General features: G+C 38.8%; 2 protein-coding genes across 4 annotated transcripts in view; both read left to right on the top strand.

Moving 5' to 3' along the window:
- The first annotated feature begins 4,622 nt into the window (after window positions 1-4,622).
- Ubi-p63E (Polyubiquitin-63E) lies at window positions 4,623-10,258 on the top strand. Its single transcript, XM_087344828.1, has 3 exons — window positions 4,623-4,772; window positions 5,993-6,417; window positions 7,468-10,258. The coding sequence occupies exons 2-3, from the start codon at window positions 6,000-6,002 to the stop codon at window positions 9,792-9,794; spliced, it is 2,745 nt and encodes a 914-aa protein (XP_087200954.1). The 5' UTR covers window positions 4,623-4,772; window positions 5,993-5,999; the 3' UTR covers window positions 9,795-10,258.
- Window positions 10,259-13,026: 2,768 nt separating this feature from the next.
- The window catches only part of ATP8B (ATPase phospholipid transporting 8B), an 81,603-nt gene continuing 72,457 nt past the window's right edge, over window positions 13,027-22,172 (top strand). For 2 of the 3 annotated variants that reach the window (XM_022080915.2, XM_022080917.2), the window contains exon 1: window positions 13,027-13,150. The gene's annotated coding sequence lies outside the window, so the exon portion shown is untranslated. The remainder of the gene's footprint in view (window positions 13,151-22,172) is intronic. The other variant, XM_022080918.2, reaches the window with a different exon arrangement.

Below are 22,172 nucleotides of genomic sequence, written 5' to 3'. Positions count from 1 at the left end.
CATCAATCATTTTTTTGCCGTAAATACGTCTATACGGAAGGGTCATTCGGCAAAAAACAGCGTTAGGAAAATGTGTAAGATCCATATCAACAATGTGTAAATATGGGCCGACAATGGTTATGTTACCTAAGAAACTACTTGTTATGCCATCTGTTTACTCGGCATTGTTATGTTACATTACCGCCGTCAATAATCCGCTTTCGTTATTACGGAAAGAGCTCTATTGTGAATCGCTTGTGGAAGAAGTGCTTCGTAGAGTAGATAATATTGTGCTATTAAAAACGTTTTAGAATATCAATTACTTATCTTATATAAGAATTATTTAGAAATCTGTGATACTCCATTTTAGTTTTGATTAAATTGTAAATTGCCGGTGAACATCGTGGTCTCTTACAATTGAACAAAGTTTGAGGTAAGGAATTCCTATTTATTATTATTATTCATCACGGCGTTAAGCGCCCGCCTCTCGAAAACCGTAAGAGATGGATCCGGACATATTGCGTACGAAATACGTATTACCTCTTGAGCTTTCCATATCTGTTTTCAGATTTTACATATCACAAATGGTTTAGGTTCTACAAACATTTATTTATACAAATAAGGGCGCATCGCAACTCAACGCTACTTCTGCGTTTGCGCAGTTGCGTCAGATCCTCCGGAACCGTGGTTCCACTGTCAACTCTTTTTTTGACGTAAATTCGGCATAAACAGAGTTAGTTACGAAGTTGTGTAAGATCTATACCAACAATGTGTAAATATGGACCGACAATTGTCAGCTTTTATATATGAACTGCGTGCATTGTTATGTTACCAAGGAAAAGTCATCCGTTTACTCGGCATTGTCGTGTTTCATTACTGCCGTCAACAATCCGCTTTCGTTATTGCGGAAAGACGTATTTACGTCAGATTCTCCGAAACCATGGTTCCACTATCAATTTTTGTTGTTGTTTCTTTTATGATAAGGGTTCACAAAATTCGAGGATTATCTCAAATATTTATCTGGTACGCACATGGACTCAATTCGTCGCATGACTTGCGTCCTTTGTATTTCCTTTGTATTATACATAGACCTACTGATACAATAATTTTATCGTCTTTATTTATCAACGTTTTTATCGACACTTCATCAAAATCTGTCTACCTCTGTCTCTGGACAGTACACAACCATCTCAGACCCCTCCTCCTTTAGAACTAGAGCCCTTGGCTTCCTTACCATCTCGGACGTGTTACCTAAACCGAAATTTAATACCAAAAACCCATCACTGTTCATGGCCCATCTGAATCAATTTAAGTGTTTATTTTCTTATCTTTGTAATGAATCAGAATTGTAAAAACTTGAAGTGTTTTCTATCTTTCGTGGGATCTAGTATTAAAATGATGCTAGTGTTACGTCACGAAGATATTTATTACGTATGGCTTCGAGATGACCTCCATTGGTATAACCTCCTTGTCGAGTTTTCTTCAGTCGGCAGTGGAGACATCTGTCTTCCTCTTTTCTGGAACTATAATACCTGAAAAGCAATTCCTTTTTTGTGTTCTAGGTCCACCAGACAAAGGCCAGAGCCAGTAGATTTTTTTGTAACCCGGGTAGATATGAATTTAGAGACCTGCGTACATTTACGTTTGTAAGGAAATAGTTTGTGAGGGAGCCGAAGGATAGGTTAGGTTGGCGGGCTGTTGTTAACATGGTAATGAACCTTCGTCTTTCAGGTTCCATAACAGACTGGGGGACTTTTTGAATAGCTCCTCGTGACGTCATCTTCTCCAGGACTTTAGGGTTCGTGGGGTGACAAAGTGTGAGAATCATTCTCATAGACTTCCTTTGCATAAGATGATTTCAGATAGGGATATAAAAATCTCATGTATTTATTAATGACGCATTGTGTTTACTTGTGGAAATGAGACAAGGGTTTCTTGTGACTATGACGTGTACAGTTCAGTCACGTGTTTACTGCCTACACACAACCAGAATGTTCTCAGTCGGCGAGAGATCTGTGGTGCAATAATGAGCCATCTCTAAAGTCTGAACAGTAATACGTTTTAAATAAAATTAGTGTCGTAGATAAAACCGGAATGACCAAGTCACAGTTGAAAGATCAACTTTATGCTTCGTATTCGAGAGTTCCGGGGTTCACATCTCGGTCCCCCGCTCCGGTTAACCTGTCTGAATATTTTCGTGTTTTTCCTCACAGAGATGAACTCAAATGAAGGTTCAAGATGGCCAAATTGCTCGAAAACCTGACGGTGATGAAAATCCCTAACCTAAAAATGACAGTAATATTTCAATATTGATCGAAGATATTTTGCGTCGCCTTTGGATTTGTCAGGATGTTGGAACATTAAACTGGTGTTAAGAACTGTCACGTCATATATTGGCTGACACGTATTAGTCACCTGACCTTCGCCGTCAGTTCCAATAGCACGTCAATATATTCCTTCGCGCGTGTGCGATATAGTTCGCTGTAATTGCGTACAGCTGTTACTGCCAAATGCGATGGAAAAAGGTGACGCGCATGGACACACAAATAGATGCACTCGTCTAGTTAGGCCTACACAGTTACACTCTCTATTTAGACTGAAAATCTAGGTTATAGACCCGCAAAAGAAATTTTGATTGTGGCGTCTTATAACAGATTTTTATTCTAGGACTCAGTTTATTTACTCTAGGTTTCGTTTCGATGTTCATGTTGACATGACCTGAAGACGTAACAATTTTTACACACAACGTCGTAGTTGAGTAGCTGTCTCGCCTGTTTCATACTCGGCAGGTCACGGATTCAAATTTCAGCCCTAAGACAGGCTGATTTTACTTTGTAACTTGTATGGTTGAAAGAGCGTCGTTAAACTTCTTTAAAATCAGTCATCTTTTGTTGGTGAATTTTCCCTTGGTTGTTACGAAGCGGCTTTATAATGTAGATTGAACCGGTTTACAGTACCTATTCAAATATTTACTCCTTCCTGTGTATCTGTTCACGGATACCGGTTTACAAAATTATTTTGCTTTGTGGCATAATGCCAGAAATGTAAACGGCCTCATTTTCAGTTCCCTAAAATACACTTTATTTCGAAATGTTTCTTATATTATAGCATCAGAAAACCAATAAGAAATATTGTCGACTTTAAAATGTGATAATTTCTTTAAAGAATAGGAGGGAGAAGTATTCTTCAAGGCGTGAAAAAAGGCTAAAAATAAATACGTAACCTCCGAGCAAAGTTTCTACGTTTATGACGAAACTCTGCCAGGGATCCGAGCGAACAAAATATGGCTTCATATAATAGCAGCATTTAAGTAATTCAGTGCTGTTCACTGTTCATTCCAGTTTAAAATAATGTCCTCGATATTGTTCGCTGCAAATAAACGTGAAACTCGAAACCACAGGAGGGAATAAAAATTATACAACTATGCCTTTGTATTCAAACACTAGTCGTATACGAGTCTTTGTGCTTCGCTCCAATACCGATCAATGTCTGGAACGTCTCTCATCTTAGTTCATTGACTAGTATTGGCTCATTACCAACTATGTCTTGGCCATTTCACAATTCTAGCTGCCAAGCGAAGAATAAGAAAGAAAATAAAACATCCAGTTTCTTAGCAGGCTGTTTCTCGTCTTGTATATACCTCACCAAGAAAAGTAATTTCATTTAACAAAATAAAAAAAAATTAGTTAAAACGAATGTCAGGTTTTCGTAACCTTCTCACGTTTTAACTGGTCGTATGGCTACATAAAGAATTTAATGTCATGGTGTGTGAATAGTTTCATAGCATTACTGAGAGGTTTTTATGTATGACCAGTGTGGAGTTCAACAGAGATATACATTATCTAATGAAGTACAATGAATAAATTAAAATGTTTGTGCACAATTTTGAACAGATTTATAACTGATAAGAAGAGTTGCACAGTTATCAATGTCGTGATGCAATTCATAAATGTCAAAAAGAAATTGTGACAAGAGTTGCACATTTGCCACGTTTGTGGCACTGAATGTGGAAACAGGGGTATTGATTTCTAATGACATGGCCTCCATTATTAATTTATCCGTGTCTTAAATTATTGGGAGTGGCACATATGTAGGCAACAATAATTGTCCAAAAACTTTTGAATTTTAATGACAGGTTAACAGTTGCTTTCATAAACTTAAGCCATATGACTGATATCGATAACATGTTTTTTAAGATACTACGCCATCATTTACTCAAATGCATGTTACTCTGTATCGTATATATTGCGTCATAACCAGAGATTCAAAGATTCATGTGACTTGGATAGATGCAGAATTGCTCTAGTTTATTTAATTCACGTTCATATGGAAGTGCGACATTGGAAATATATTCTATGCAGTACTGAGTCTGCATTTTTAAAACAAAAGATTGATCTAGAAGGATCCAGAATAGGAATGTCTTTGTTCAGTATCAACCAATAGCGGTTCGCTACGTTGTATTTTCTGCCACTTAAACTGTGACGTCATTGCGTCAATAGCAAACTCATCTTCCGCATTTGCAGTGATACCAATACGGTGTTTGAAATTATGTGATCCAATAGTATGTTAGGTTTAGGGGATTTCTCTTCATGCTGTTGCCTCGCTCTGAAATAATTGCGTCAAACCGAATGAACCAATGATATGATAGGAATTCTCGGCCAATGAAAGTCGTCTTCTCCAAACTATACAAACGACGACTCTGAAGCTCTTGCTACAGTTGAAAGCTGTTTGTAAAAGCGAATAGAAAGGAGAATAATTTTCTTTGTTCAGCGTTGGAAAATCCTTGATTATAGGTAAGGCAATAATTGAAGTTCGAGTCTTCACACGAAATTTATTTTGTAAAGCAATTTCATTTTACGAAGTATAATTGCAATTGTCTCAGTAATATTTGGAAGTAGGTTACATTTCAGCGTATTGAATATATTAATATGTGTAAGAATTTGGGTGTTATATTATCTTTGTATTAAATCAAGCTGGCAATTACGAATCTGTTTGGTATTAAATATAAGAACTTGACTCCCTCTGTGTAATTTCGGTTGACTGTTTTACTATGATACGCCATATTGTTATGATGTGGCATTTTCATTCTCGTTGTTCTAGTAAAATGTGATGTTCACTTACATAGTTTGGTGTGTGGGTGCTTAATGTTGAATTCGCTTGTTGCAAGTAATTTCATGCGCTTTGTACCAGAAATAGTTTCTTGTTGAATCTGAAGCTGGGTAATTTTTTTTGGAAGGAGTATGTGTTATCCGCCATTTTGACATTTGTGAAGGAGACGGCCTTGGAAAGGGACGAATTTTTAAATTTTTATTAGTTTATCCAAAAAGCTACAGCATTTTGATATCTTTTTGAAAAAGTAACTAGTATAATCTTTGAAGTTTGTATCCAGATACCGTAGAATTTTTATTTTCGTCGTAGGAGGTACGATTGAGAAACATTGTGATAACACCATTAGGTACAGTATTGAGCATAGTTGGTAAGTGAATGGCTGTGTTAATTCAATTGACATGCTCTGAATAGGGAACAACAGAAGGTTTTATGTATGTGTGCAATCGTAATTGCAAATACTGTCTTGGTAGGTAACTTTGGTGAAATTTTTTTTTTGTACAAAAATTACATATTAGGTTACCCTCTTAGAGGCAGTAATATTAATTAATATCTAGTAAACTTTTGAGTGGCATCATTCCAGCAATTTCTAATTTTACTGTAATGCTAACAAAAGACATAACTGTCCTCATGCATTCCAGTATAATGTTTATATTTAAACTTAATTTATGTAATAACTGTGTACTGACATGATCATTACAGCACGCTGGGGAAGGGGTGGTGACCATAAGGGTTTTTTTATTTTTGTAAAACTTTACTTTGCATAGCAGTGAAGGAGATGTGAGTGTGTCTTGTACTGTGTAACTATTATTTTCAATACTGCTTGACTGGTTGGTCTCATTCTTCTCTTGGACCATTTTGTACAGGTAGGGTGTGAATGAACAAAAACTTACTCTGGTCCCTTTAGATACATCATGCAGATTTTCGTGAAAACTCTGACTGGCAAGACCATTACTTTAGAAGTGGAAGCATCTGATACGATTGAGAATGTGAAAGCCAAGATCCAAGACAAGGAAGGAATTCCACCAGACCAGCAGCGACTGATCTTTGCTGGCAAGCAGCTGGAGGATGGCCGAACCCTCTCTGATTATAATATCCAGAAGGAATCTACACTTCATCTCGTCCTCAGGCTTCGAGGTGGCATGCAGATATTCGTCAAAACCTTGACAGGCAAAACGATTACTTTGGAAGTGGAGGCATCAGATACGATTGAGAATGTGAAAGCCAAGATCCAAGACAAGGAAGGCATTCCACCAGACCAGCAGCGACTGATCTTTGCTGGCAAGCAGCTGGAAGATGGCCGAACTTTGTCGGACTACAACATCCAGAAAGGTATTAATAACTTCGTAGATGCATCTCTTTTTTTAATTCTGGTATTACCAGCATGGTGGGTTTTGAATGGGATTCCACAAGTAAAATATTTTCGTGCATAGCACATCACATTATTTTTAATTTTTTTTAATTTTAACATGTTGCATTATAATCAGAAGAGTGAGATTAGGTTGAGGTTATTTTTTTGACATAAATACGTCTATACGGAAGGGTCATTCGGCAAAAACAGCGTTAGGAAAATGTGTAAGATCCATATCAACAGTGTGTAAATATGTGCCGATAATGGTTATGTTACCTAAGAAACTACTTGTTATGCCATCTGTTTACTCGGCATTGTTATGTTACGTTACTGCCGTCAATAATCCGCTTTCGTTATTACGGAAAGAGCTCTATTGTGAATCGCTTGTGGAAGAAGTGCTTCGTAGAGTAGATAATATTGTGCTGTTGAAAACGTTTTAGGTTATCAATTACTTATCTTATATAAGAATTATTAAGAAATCTGTGATACTCCAGTTTAGTTTTGATTGAATTGATAATTGCCGGTGGACATCGTGATCTCTTACAGTTGAACAAAGTTTGAGGTAAGGGATAAAGGCGCATCACACTTCATGCTACTGCTGCATTTGCGTATTTACGTAGGATTCTTCAGAGTCGTGGTTCCACTCTCAACTTTTTGCTGTTGAAGATCTTGAAAAAATTCCTTCATTTACTCTTTTGCATGTAACTTTCAAGAAAATGTTAGCACTGAAATTTGTTCGTGGTTAGAGAGGCAGAAACCTTTTTATGTATAGGTTTTACTTTTGAATGTTACTCAATTAATGATTACCTAGAATTTTTTGACAGGAAACCTTGTTCTTGTTGAATTTTGGCCATACTTTGAATTACCATTTTCTGGCCAGTTAAATGACTTGTCACCAAAAAGCTGTTGAATGTGAATACCATTCACATTCAAACCACCTTCCTCATACTGGACACAAGAACTTGTAATTATGGTCTTTGTAAGAGCAGTGTTATTTTCCCCATCTTACATTTTGTGTTGTTTCTTTCCAGAATCTACACTTCATCTTGTGCTCAGGCTTCGTGGAGGAATGCAGATCTTTGTTAAGACTCTGACAGGCAAGACAATCACATTGGAAGTAGAGGCTTCTGATACGATTGAGAATGTTAAAGCCAAGATTCAGGACAAAGAAGGAATTCCACCTGATCAACAGCGACTGATCTTTGCTGGCAAGCAGCTGGAGGATGGACGCACACTGTCAGATTATAATATCCAGAAGGAATCTACACTTCACCTCGTCCTCAGGCTTCGAGGTGGCATGCAGATATTCGTCAAAACCTTGACAGGAAAGACGATTACTCTGGAAGTAGAGGCATCAGATACGATTGAGAACGTGAAAGCCAAGATCCAGGACAAAGAAGGAATTCCACCAGACCAGCAGCGACTGATCTTTGCTGGCAAGCAGCTGGAGGATGGCCGAACCCTCTCCGATTATAATATCCAGAAAGAGTCTACACTTCACCTCGTCCTCAGGCTTCGAGGTGGCATGCAGATATTTGTCAAAACCTTGACAGGAAAAACCATTACTCTGGAAGTAGAGGCTTCTGATACAATTGAGAACGTGAAAGCCAAGATCCAGGACAAAGAAGGCATTCCACCAGACCAGCAGCGACTGATCTTTGCTGGCAAGCAGCTGGAGGATGGCCGAACCCTCTCCGATTATAATATCCAGAAAGAGTCTACACTTCACCTCGTCCTCAGGCTTCGAGGTGGCATGCAGATATTCGTCAAAACCTTGACAGGAAAGACGATTACTTTGGAAGTGGAGGCATCTGATACGATTGAGAACGTGAAAGCCAAGATCCAGGACAAAGAAGGAATTCCACCAGACCAGCAGCGACTGATCTTTGCTGGCAAGCAGCTGGAGGATGGCCGAACCCTCTCAGATTATAATATCCAGAAGGAATCTACACTTCACCTCGTCCTCAGGCTTCGAGGTGGCATGCAGATATTTGTCAAAACCTTGACAGGAAAAACCATTACTCTGGAAGTAGAGGCTTCTGATACAATTGAGAACGTGAAAGCCAAGATCCAGGACAAAGAAGGCATTCCACCAGACCAGCAGCGACTGATCTTTGCTGGCAAGCAGCTGGAGGATGGCCGAACCCTCTCAGATTATAATATCCAGAAGGAATCTACACTTCACCTCGTCCTCAGGCTTCGAGGTGGCATGCAAATCTTCGTCAAAACCTTGACAGGAAAAACCATTACTCTGGAAGTAGAGGCTTCTGATACAATTGAGAACGTGAAAGCCAAGATCCAAGACAAGGAAGGCATTCCACCAGACCAGCAGCGACTGATCTTTGCTGGCAAGCAGCTGGAGGATGGCCGAACTTTGTCAGACTACAACATCCAGAAGGAATCTACACTTCACCTCGTCCTCAGGCTTCGAGGTGGCATGCAAATCTTCGTCAAAACCTTGACAGGAAAAACCATTACTCTGGAAGTAGAGGCTTCTGATACAATTGAGAACGTGAAAGCCAAGATCCAAGACAAGGAAGGCATTCCACCAGACCAGCAGCGACTGATCTTTGCTGGCAAACAGCTGGAGGATGGCCGAACCCTCTCAGATTATAATATCCAGAAAGAGTCTACACTTCACCTCGTCCTCAGGCTTCGAGGTGGCATGCAGATATTCGTCAAAACCTTGACAGGAAAGACTATTACTTTGGAAGTGGAGGCATCTGATACGATTGAGAACGTGAAAGCCAAGATCCAGGACAAAGAAGGAATTCCACCAGACCAGCAGCGACTGATCTTTGCTGGCAAGCAGCTGGAGGATGGCCGAACCCTCTCAGATTATAATATCCAGAAAGAATCTACACTTCACCTCGTCCTCAGGCTTCGAGGTGGCATGCAAATATTCGTCAAAACCTTGACGGGCAAAACGATTACTCTGGAAGTAGAGGCTTCTGATACGATTGAGAATGTTAAAGCCAAGATCCAGGACAAAGAAGGCATTCCACCTGATCAACAGCGACTGATCTTTGCTGGCAAGCAGCTGGAGGATGGACGCACACTGTCAGATTATAATATCCAGAAGGAATCTACACTTCACCTCGTCCTCAGGCTTCGAGGTGGCATGCAGATATTCGTCAAAACCTTGACAGGAAAGACGATTACTTTGGAAGTGGAGGCATCAGATACGATTGAGAACGTGAAAGCCAAGATCCAGGACAAAGAAGGAATTCCACCAGACCAGCAGCGACTGATCTTTGCTGGCAAGCAGCTGGAGGATGGCCGAACCCTCTCAGATTATAATATCCAGAAAGAGTCTACACTCCACCTTGTGCTTCGTCTCCGGGGAGGGCAGCTCTGAATGGTTGATACCTGTTACTCTTCAGACCATTAGACTTAGAAATATCAAAGATGTTGCTGTTGCATTGTTTTGCCTCAAAGGTTCATTTATTAGCTTTAAATATAGATTGTATTGAAAGTGTTTGATTTCATACCTTTTTTGCACTTATGATTGCTAATTAAAATAAAGAACATTGTATTGAAATTTTATCTCATTCAAAGTATTAATTCCTTGTTTTCCCTATAATTTGTGGTGGGCAGCAATGAAGATTTGCCATGCAAATTTGTGGATTCTCTGAGGTGTGAATGGTTGAGACCTGTTGCTGTTAGGAACATGCAGCTTTTAGAAATGTATAAGATTTTGTTTTACCTCAAAGGTTCATTAATTAGCTTTAAATATAGATTGTATTTGAAAGTGTTTGATTTCATACCTTTTTTGCACTTATGAATGCTAATTGAAATAAAGAACATTGTATTGAAATTTTATCTCATTCAAAGTATTAATTATTCCTTGTTTTCCCTATAATTTGTGTGGTGGGCAGATTTATGATGCAAGTTTGTGGATCATCGGAGGTGGAAGACTGGATTCATCATAGGGTTTGTTGTAAGGCTAGTATTTCTAGCATGGCTTGACTTTGGCAGACCAAACTTCTGTGACTCTTGTTCATTGTTGATTTTGTTTCAAAATTTGTAAGGTACAAGTGCAGACTGCTTATCAGAACAGACTAACGTTAACTATAAAATGTGAAGTCCATATTGGTAAAATCTGGAGTAAAATGATGAGTTCAGTCAGGAAGTGGGAGTCATGAAATGCAAAGTTTAGTAAAACACTTGCCAGCAATAAGATGGATGCCTCAAACTGCCATGACTCAGGATTTATTTGTTGTTTTGAGTTCATGTATGCTTGCTGGGAATGGTTCAGAAGATTTTTTTTGTGCTAAAGTGCAAAATTTGTGTTGCCAAAGTTTATTTTAGAACGAGGTAATGCAGATTTTACCTGAGAAGCACTTTCTTCAGCTGATCTTTGAAGGAGGGTAAGGCTGAAAATGGTTATTTACAGTTGAAGTTTTTCTGGCCCTGATTAATTTAGTGTTTCAAAAGTTCTACAGAAACACAAGAATGTGACATTTTCTATTTAAGCTGTTGATTTTTTTACAGCAAACTGTCCTTGAATTGAAAACCTTCAATAAAAGTATTTTAAAGTTATGATTATTGGAGATGGTCAGTGTACCGGTTAACAAACAACTTGTGTGGGACTACATGGTATGAAATTAGGATTTGCTGAATGGATTATGTGGTATTTAGATCAATGCAGTGCAGATTAACAGAGATTTAACATGTCTGGTTGGAACAGTTTGTGGGAATTTAATTTTATTAATTTTCATTTCTTTAATTTATGGAGGTTCTGTGGTGAGGGTGTGGTTTCTTGCCATTTAAATGTGGGAGGTGTAATAGACAAATTGAGTGGTGCCTTAAGGATCTGGATGTTGTATGACATGTTTCAGTTGGTTGTTGACCAATTTGTGGTATCCTAATGTGGACACAAAGTGTATTGTTCATTTTGTAGCACCATTATTGATATGTAGAAAAATAAACTGGAACATCATGGATCAGTAGATCATAAAATATGGTGTAATTAGGAAAGAAATACTGTATAACACGATGTTGCATGGTTGTCCTCAAAAGGCTGATTGGTACACATCTAGGAAAGGAATTTCCCTCTTTTGTGGAATTTGTAGAGTCATTACAATTTTCACTGTCTTTCTTAGGACCTTCTGAGCCAGTTGAATTAGTGAATACATTATCCTGTTTCTCCAATGAAATGAGATTCATTCTTAAGGAGGATGTAAATTAGAGAGTCTTGAGGAAAAAATGTTATATGAATATGTGTTCACAGAGCTGTGATCATTTGAACTATTCTTTTTTTTTTATTATTATTCAGTGTTCTGTCTTACGACAGGTCCATTGCTCTGCCCAAAAAGAGCTCTCCAGTTTTCCATATTCTCAGCTTCTCGTTTTAATTCCTGAAACTTCATCTTCTTTCCTTGTTTAAGGTCGTCGGTTAGCTGTATCAGTCTTCTTCCCAGTCCTCGCTTTCCTTCAACCTGGCCTTCGATGATACCACTCAGTAACCCATTCCTTCTCATAATATGTCCCAGCCAGTTAGCTTTCCTTCGTGTAATCGCCTGCAGAATGTTTCTTTGCTCGTTGACTCTCCTCAATACTTCTTCGTTGGTCACTCGATCCGTCCACCTGATCTTCTCTATTCTTCTCCAACACCACATTTCAAAACTCTCCAGGTATTTCTGTTCCTTCTTTCTGAGTGTACAAGTCTCTGCTCCATACAGCGCCACACTCCATACGTAACACTTCACTAGTTTCTTCTTCATCTCCAAGCCCAACTTGCTAGTGAGAAGTATCCTCTTCTTGACGAAAGCTGCCTTGCCCATGGCTATCGTTGCGTTTACTTCCCATTTGAACTAAAGGACATGAATTGTGCTCTACTGTGGGAAATTGGAGGGAAGAGAGGATACTACATAAAAATGGTAATGTGATGAAATTGGTGTACCAGTGAAATTTGTACACAAAAGATAAACTGTTGGTAATGTTAAAGCTGAACATAAAACTATTTACAGCACCATGTGATCACTGTTCCCATTGCAATATTGATCATCCACAATGGATGAACAGTACCTTGCATAGCTGTTATTAAATTTTGTTTGTATGTGAAATTAGAATTATATAATACATTTATAATTTAATCAGCATATTCATTACTTCTTTTCATTCCTCTTAAAATTTCCCATTGAATAGTGTAATGTGTGCCCATGACTATATGTTCATAAAATTTTACAACTGAACTATTCATATTACCATTTTTAACAAACTCCTAAAATTTGCTGTTCTGGATACCTGTATTATTTGTCTGCTTATGAAATAATTTTTATTTAACAGTGGTGTCTTTAATTTTGGGGGCTGGGGAGCAAGTATAACATAGTTGTTAGCATTGGTTGTTATGTTACACATCAGCTAGTGTATATATATTTATTTATGGTTTTTTAATATATATAGTGCCATATATTGCAAAGGATGTGGAATAAAAAGGTCTGATTTCATTTACTATTATGGTACTTTGCTTGAGGGTCTGAGGGAAACCACCAAAACTTAGAAATGTCTGGGTTCCAGATTTCAAACCCAGTGACTTGTGAACTTTATGTTCAAGGTACTGTGGATTTATATTCTCTGTGGATCTGAGAGTGACATAGGATGCCGTGAATTAGTAAACAACTATGGCGGTACAGAAAAGTGTGTTTGTGTGATGTGGTTTGCTTTGCTTATTTCGAACCATTGGTGCAGCTGGAAAAACAAATAAAAGTGGTGAGTGAACCCTATATTTTAAAGAGGATTGTTACTTGAATTCCGTGTCATTTTAAATTGTTTTGTTATTCTACACACCGTTTGGTTATGAAGTATAGGCTGCTTATTATCGGTGAAGGTGGCAGTGATACATGCGTTGCACTTTGACATTTCACTATTTTACAAATTACAGTTTTTATGTAGGCTTACAGTGATTGGCTCACTTATACATATAATATAACGTAAAATTTTACGAAGATTGCTTTAGTTGCTTAAAACAGCTGTTGTTTAATTCAGTAACATAATTGACAGCTTTCAAAATCTGTTTATCAAAATATTTAAGGAAATACGTGTGTCGACACCCATAGGTTATGAATCTCAAACTTTTGGTATAGTATGTTCAATAAATAATCACATTATGTGATGGTTAACAGATATGAAAGTTTATAGTGTGTCATACGTTATATGATTGTTTGAGATGCTACACATATTCTAAAAAATGTAATGCTGTGGTTTTCACAGATTGCACTATATACCACATTTGGTGGCAGCTTTGTCACATTGTGTACTGTTACATTTGTCTCAGTATTGCATATGGTAGCTCTTAATTGAATTATAGAATAAATTAAAAATATATAAGGACCAATGTATACTATATGCCAGATTTCGGTAATTTCGTTAGGCCACCAATATTGCTTCTACCCAAAAGTTAATTAATTTACATCTCTCTGCTGTTATTATTACAGTTGTAACGTTTTAATTCTGAAATGATCTTACAAGACAATTTTTTTAAATGTATTTATTTTTCTCGTTTGCCCAATGTCACACGTGGATGTGATGAGATTTATTGAACGTTTCAGTATTGGGTGAAACAGCAGACAAACGCATTTGTTCTTTATGTGGTTGTAATCCTTTGATCTTTACACATCTTTATAATTTATGAGTGCAGGGAATTTTTAAATGATATAGGTAAGATATGAAAAATTACATGAGATTTGACAAATATTTTCTTTTTCATTTATCAGTATTTATTTTTAATTTACAACCAGAATCTTATACATATGTTTTAATTTCAGGGTGCATTCATAACATGTGCACACTAATTTCTGTTTTGAAGCTAAATTGTGATTGGTTTGATGTTTAAGTTAGAGGATTTTTCAACAAATCATAGTTTTCATTAGGTATATTTGGAAAAGACTGCTGAAAATTCTTTTCCTGTATTTTAACATGCTCACATATGAGATGTAATAAGTGGATTTTACAGTTGGAATGACAGGATGTTTATGAATGATGAATTGGAAAGGATTTGGAAAGAAGCGTTAGTGTCCTGTATGTAGCTGAAGATTTCTGTCTTCTGGGTTGTTGCGCTGTGTAGTCTGGTCGATGTTAACCAACGTTTCAGAGGTCATACTGCCTCCATCATCAGGGCCATGAAGATTTCTGTCTTCTGGGTTGTTGCGCTGTGTAGTCTGGTCGATGTTAACCAACGTTTCGGAGGTCATACTGCCTCCGTCATCAGGGCGATGAGTATGAAGATTTCTGTCTTCTGGGTTGTTGCGCTGTGTAGTCTGGTCGATGTTAACCAACGTTTCAGAGGTCATACTGCCTCCATCATCAGGGCCATGAAGATTTCTGTCTTCTGGGTTGTTGCGCTGTGTAGTCTGGTCGATGTTAACCAACGTTTCGGAGGTCATACTGCCTCCGTCATCAGAGTATGAAGATTTCTGTCTTCTGGGTTGTTGCGCTGTGTAGTCTGGTCGATGTTAACCACCGTTTCAGAGGTCATACTGCCTCCGTCATCAGGGCGATGAGTATGAAGATTTCTGTCTTCTGGGTTGTTGCGCTGTGTAGTCTGGTCGATGTTAACCAACGTTTCAGAGGTCATACTGCCTCCATCATCAGGGCCATGAAGATTTCTGTCTTCTGGGTTGTTGCGCTGTGTAGTCTGGTCGATGTTAACCAACGTTTCGGAGGTCATACTGCCTCCGTCATCAGAGTATGAAGATTTCTGTCTTCTGGGTTGTTGCGCTGTGTAGTCTGGTCGATGTTAACCAACGTTTCAGAGGTCATACTGCCTCCATCATCAGGGCCATGAAGATTTCTGTCTTCTGGGTTGTTGCGCTGTGTAGTCTGGTCGATGTTAACCAACGTTTCGGAGGTCATACTGCCTCCGTCATCAGAGTATGAAGATTTCTGTCTTCTGGGTTGTTGCGCTGTGTAGTCTGGTCGATGTTAACCACCGTTTCAGAGGTCATACTGCCTCCGTCATCAGGGCGATGAGTATGAAGATTTCTGTCTTCTGGGTTCTTGCGCTGTGTAGTCTGGTCGATGTTTACCAAAGTTTCGGAGGTCATACTGGCTCCGTCATCAGGGCGATGAGTATAAAGATTTCTGTCTTCTGGGTTGTTGCGCTGTGTAGTCTGGTCGATGTTTACCAAAGTTTCAGAGGTCATACTGGCTCCGTCATCAGAGTATGAAGATTTCTGTGTTCTGGGTTGTTGCGCTGTGTAGTCTGGTCGATGTTAACCAACGTTTCAGAGGTCATACTGCCTTTGTCATCAGGGCGATGAATGTACCTGTGATGTATGTATCTGTTCCAACAGTTTTTGAAGGGAAGCCACAAAAACCCTAAACCCCTTTGTAGTGAACTCGTCTTTCTGTTAGAAGGCTTTGGGAAAACGACGTTCTAACAGTATTTACACAGAAGATGGCTGTCGTCTGGATTTCTGTGGCATGTAGTCTGGTAGAAGTTTTAGATGCATCATGTTGATATGAGTGGCATCAAGCACATCTGAAACGTCGGTAAGCTACGAGACTACACGACACAACAATCCATAATGACAGCGATATTAACCGTGAGAACCTCAAATCGCTTGAAATAATTGTTGTTTACTCTGAGAACCATTGAGATCATACGCAGCCCAGAAATACTTTCTGTGGGCAAAATGTAGTGTACATGTAGGTAGTTACCAGGTGGGATTTTGAGGGTTAAAGTATGTGCGGTTCTTTAGTTCGCCCGTATAAATAGCCTGGCGTGACTCCAGTAGTTGTAGTACGTATGCTGGAGCACCCAATTTTTTTCTGCAGAAAACGGCAGATGGAATGATTGCTCAGAATAAATAGTTTACAAGGTCACGAGAGAAAACGCTATATATAATTTGTTGACAGGCTGTGCGTATCAACATGGGTAAATGAAGGATGAGATGGGCGAGACATGTAGTACACACGGTATGAGTAATGCTTACAAATTTTTGTATGGGAGCCTGAAGGGAAGATGTCATTCGGAAGACATAGGCGTAGGTGGAATAGTAATATTAAAGTGGATCTTAAGGAAATAGGGTGCTAGGGTGTGGAGTTGATTCATCTGGGCGAGGATGTGGACTGGCGATGGGATTTTTTTGACACGATAATGAAACTTTGGGTTTCATAAAAAGGCGGGTTTTTCCCGTGACTACCTGAGCGACTGTAAGATTCTCAAGAATGACTCTCCTCCATATAGTTAGTTAAAGTTGCATTTATGATGATTTCTGTCTTCTGGTTTGTTGCGCCGTGTAGTCTGGTCGATGTTAACCAACGTTTCGGAGGTCATACTGCCTCCGTCATCAGGGCGATGAGTATGAAGATTTCCGTCTTCTGGGTTGTTGCGCCGCATAGTCTGGTCGATGTTAACCAACGTTTCAGAGGTCATACTGCCTCCGTCATCAGGGCGATGAGTATGAAGATTTCCGTCTTCTGGGTTGTTGCGCTGTGTAGTCTGGTCGATGTTAACCAACGTTTCAGAGGTCATACTGCCTCCGTCATCAGGGCGATGAGTATGAAGATTTCTGTCTTCTGGGTTGTTGCGCTGTGTAGTCTGGTCGATGTTAACCAACGTTTCAGAGGTAATACTGCCTCCGTCATCAGGGCGATGAGTATGAAGATTTCTGTCTTCTGGGTTGTTGCGCTGTGTAGTCTGGTCGATGTTAACCAACGTTTCAGAGGTCATACTGCCTCCGTCATCAGGGCGATGAGTATGAAGATTTCTGTCTTCTGGGTTGTTGCGCTGTGTAGTCTGGTCGATGTTAACCAACGTTTCGGAGTTCATACTGCCTCCGTCATCAGAGTATGAAGATTTCTGTCTTCTGGGTTGTTGCGCCGTGTAGTCTGGTCGATGTTAACCAACGTTTCAGAGGCCATACTGCCTCCATCATCAGGGCGATGAGTATGAAGATTTCTGTCTTCTGGGTTGTTGCGCTGTGTAGTCTGGTCGATGTTAACCAACGTTTCAGAGGTCATACTGCCTCCGTCATCAGGGCGATGAGTATGAAGATTTCTGTCTTCTGGGTTGTTGCGCTGTGTAGTCTGGTCGATGTTAACCAACGTTTCAGAGGTCATACTGCCTCCGTCATCAGGGCGATGAGTATGAAGATTTCTGTCTTCTGGGTTGTTGCGCTGTGTAGTCTGGTCGATGTTAACCAACGTTTCAGAGGTCATACTGCCTCCGTCATCAGGGCGATTCACCGCTGTGAAAACCTCAAATCTTACATTGCATTTATGGTATTTCGGGCTCTAGAAATTACTTGGAAGTTGTACGTAGACTCGGCAGTAATTTTTATGATTGCGCAATTTTTGTTAGGCCTTCCAATTTATATTTATGCTTTCTTTATAGCAGGCGGGAAGACTAAAGATCCTGAAATGTATGGTAACAAACATTCCCCGGATTTGACCTGTTCTTTTTACCCCCCCCCCCCCTTTCTTAACGGAGTTTTGATTTGCTACCATCTTTTGGAAGTATTTTAATTTTGACACATCTTAAAGGATTTTTTTTGTTAAATTTTCATGGGTCTGGTTTATTATTTTAGTCTGGTGACGGAAGATGTACATGGCATGCGGTTAGTAAGAGTCTACGGTGGATTTTAGCGGATTTCCTTTTTAAATTATACCTTCCCGGCATTGATGAGTCACACTTCTGTATGTTTTACAGCGAGGGGTTGAGATATCATTGTCTGTGTGTTGATTTTGTCAGGAGGGCGTTGTCCCGAATACATCACGCCATAGCCTTTATATCTGAAACCCTTCTTCCATCGATCAGTTCCCCCCCCCCCCCCCATCATACCACTTCACTTCTATTCTCATTTCTTTGTTGAAACTCTAAAACTGTTGGTGTAAATGGAAGACAGTCGTCGTGTACCATTTGTATGCTGCCCCACCCTTAACCACTCTCACAAATGTAGTGTTATTCTACAGTTCCTGCTCATTTAACTGAAGTATATATTGTCTTCAACATCACACAGTTCAGATGTCATTTTTACAGAAGCCATTCATTTAGAACATTATTTTATCTGATGCAGTTTACCATAGATGATGATTAGCTTTGTTATTCAGCCTTAGAACACGGAGTTTCTTAATTTATTTCGTTTACGGGTTGGAATTTAAATAAAAATATTAAATAAAATTGTCAGTTATACGCAAGTGAAGGAAAATGACACTTTTCCTACACTTCCTGTAGGATTTTTTCCGACGCTTATTGTAACAGATGAAAACTGTCGACAAACCTGTATATAAAGATCTCAGTCAAAGTAAATTGATATGCTAGGAACAAGGATGTCCAACACTCATAAAAATTTTGATCAAAATTATTCGAACCGTTTTTGAGTTATGACACAATATAAACAAGTTTTTTTTAATTATATCTCGAAAACTTACGTAAAAAGTTTGTTGGACGTAAAACACGTGTTTGGTCTTGCAGTAGAGTTTTTGTACGAAACATTTTTGTATGGATTAAATACATATTTTAACCAAAATTAGAATGTGTCGACAGATTTAAATAGCAATCCCCCAATATAAAATTTGATGAAATTTCGATAATAAATTTTCGAGTATTGTTGCATGAGGACATGGCGAGGCGGATTGTTGTATCTTCTTTTAAACTCGCTTAAGAACAAATGTTATCATCGGCTGTTACCCACCACAGATCACGTGATATTCATTGTTTGAAACTTTTATAACCCTATTAATTTTTAATTCGTTCGTATAGAATCTCGCAATATGTGACTCTTGGCGTCGCCATGTCTGCCTGTCAGCATTGAACAGCTGATTTAGTTTTTCATGAAATTCGACACATTCCAATTTACTGACGAGTATATACTGCGCCAAGACCCAATATAATTATAGGCGAATTGGTTTCGAAATGTTAGAGAAAGACGTAGAGATATGTTGTGGTGACATGAACTGGATTAAAGTGGCCCACATTGGCGGCTTTCGTGAACAGGGTAATAAATCTTATGGGTTCTGTATAGGCAAAGGATAAGTTGAATAAAAGTTAACTGCTCACCGAAAATTCTCGCGACTTCAGTGTTACATCAGTTTACGTAAATGTATTACGTATGTATCCGGATTCGATCTGAGGCCTCTTAAAAATAACTGTCGGTCATGTTAATGGCGAATTGTATTCTTGTTATAAAATTTTCCGGACTAACTTCGTGAAGAGAATGCCCCATACTTGAGTTAGGTAACTGGTAACATTTGGGCAAAATCCCATGGTTTTCAATGTCGCGGTCACATTCATGTTTAAATTATAAAGCACACGCCTAGAACCAGTAACACGTCAAGGTAGATTGAAATAAGTAAAAACCACTATAGGCACCGGATGTTGCTGACGAAAATGAAACTTCTGGGCCGAATGGTTAACACTCATGCTTGGTGTCTTAAATTAGGTTATTTTTTTACATTTTCGGTTCAACATTCGTTAATTATATTGCCATTATTAATTATATTCGCCTTATGGGAGCCACTGGCATCGTCATTAAAACATAAATAAACAACCCAATTCCTCATTGGTTCCCGTTCTGGAATTACGTAATTTTAACCATTCAAGTCTTAGTTTGATTTTTTTAACCGTCGTGTTTTTGGTCTTCCCCTTTCCCGTCTTCCATTTGGTGCACACCGAATTAATTGATTTTGGTGACTGTATTATACGTACCATTATTTCTGCATGTCGACGAAGCCACAAATTTTCTATAAGCAGATTTCCGCGACAATTTTTCCAAACTTTGAACATCATTTTAAGAACAATCTTTGCTACAGGCGTTTTACAATGCGAAGTTTTAAAGCGACTTCGCTTTTTATGCTTCTTACACATTTATTACGTATGTACGCACTTCACATTTCCGGGAACTCGTTCCGTTCTTGTCGGGTCTTTTGTTCCAAGGTGAAAGTAAATAAAATATTTATTCGCCCAGAACTAGGCAGAGTTTTAACTAATAATCACTCGTAAATGTTCAGACTCTTCGGAATTTTGAAATAAATACCACCAATTAGTGTTTTATTAAACCTTGAACGGTTTTCATGAAACTTTTACCAGATTACACGGCGCTACAACCCAAAAGACAAGTCATCTTCGGACTCATCACCGTGGAAACCTCAAATACTAATCTACAGTTCGTAAAGATTATTATATAATTTTGAAAATAATTTGTTATTTGTTCGCTTCTAAAATAAGACTGCTTCTAAATTCAGAGAATGAGACATCTGGATTCGAACCTACGTGAAAATGAATTTAATTGGTCTGAAAATTGATTTAGTTCCTCGGAGGAACGAATTTATTTAATCATTTTTCATGACAGTAGATCAAGAGACTTTGAAGTATTAACCCTTTGAAGCCGAAGATCGTCTGAATATTATTTATGAATTCAGTCCTTACCGCGAAGAAAACACTACACCTCACCATTACGAAAATCAGCTGGTTAACCCTTTGAAGCCGAAGCTCGTCTTCATAATATTTACGAATCCAGACCGTACCGCGAAGAAAACACTTCACTTAACCATTAGAAGTCGAATCAGGCGGTACCACATAAGATTTAACATCCCGGTCGAAGCCTTAATAACTACAGTGAATCTCACATCCTGAGCATATTTATTAGTGTTTATAACTGCTATGAAGAAAGCAATGTAGTTGGTTGCTGATAATTAAGTAGCACTAATGTGCACACTAACGTATTTGTATCTATTAGTAGTTATTTATAAGGTGTCATCTGACGTTACCAAGGCGACACTATTTGCACTACATTAAATCGGAAAGATAAGTAATGGCTCTCATTTTAATATGCTGCTGTGTCGAAAGTTCAATGTTTGTGTGTTTAGTTTTAAGGGTTGAATCCTGTTGCGTGTTGATCGTTAGGTTGACGGTTCGTCTACACATCAATTTTTGATTATTTTTTAGACTGTAATAAAACATTGTTGCGAACACGGACTGTCAACCTAACGGTATGTGTGTTTGTTACCCGTGATATTAATTTATGAGACGACACAGGACGGTTCTTTCTGTCCTTGCAACTAGCAGAGGAACTTGGCCCGTACAAATTTTCGATTCGATTACACGCCATACACGAGTGTCAGAGAAGCTGCCTTTGTAGCACGGCGAACTGATGTGTTCTAAGAACTATTAGTTTGTGGGAATGAATCGGGTGACATGAATTCGTTTTGAGTTGTTCATTGTGTTAGGTGTGAGAAAGTGTGTGTGATAATTGGATCATAAATATTCGTGCGTATATTATGACTGTTTTGTTTGGAAAATCACAAATGTGACGATTAATCGAATGTGGGAGACGACCGCAACATCCATTTACGTCAGAACCCTGATGATGGGGGACAGAGATGGTCCCTGAAACGTCGGTTTCGTCTTTTAACCAGTTGACGCGGCTGTTCGCCCGAGAAGATTTTATTGATTTACGTCGCCGCGAAAGCTTCAAATCATATAATCGAATCTTGTTTTATTTTCCTATGTCAGTATCGTGCAAGGAATAACTTACTGCTTCCATATTCGTGTTAATGGAGGCATAAAGCTCCTCTGAAAAGTCGGTAAACATCTGTCATACTATATGGAGCAACATCTCACAGTTCAACCATCTTCAGGTGTAGTCTTTACAGGGGCCTCAGAATCGTAGACTATTGTGACAAACTTTAAGCTCTTCAGTTTGCGTGCTTAGAAATCTGCGGGTATCAGAATAGTCAACCACGCCGTTTCATCTTCAAACTTTCAAGATGGTGGTTAGTCGCTAAGTCA

This window comes from Zootermopsis nevadensis, unplaced genomic scaffold, assembly GCF_977971745.1.
Source record: "Zootermopsis nevadensis isolate Lab colony 2312 unplaced genomic scaffold, Znev_1.0 Znev_ptg000008l, whole genome shotgun sequence".
In the NCBI taxonomy this organism is placed as follows: Eukaryota; Metazoa; Arthropoda; class Insecta; order Blattodea; family Termopsidae; genus Zootermopsis; species Zootermopsis nevadensis.
The sequence above is the reverse complement of the archived record's forward strand: the minus strand, read 5'-3'. Positions and strand labels throughout refer to the sequence as shown.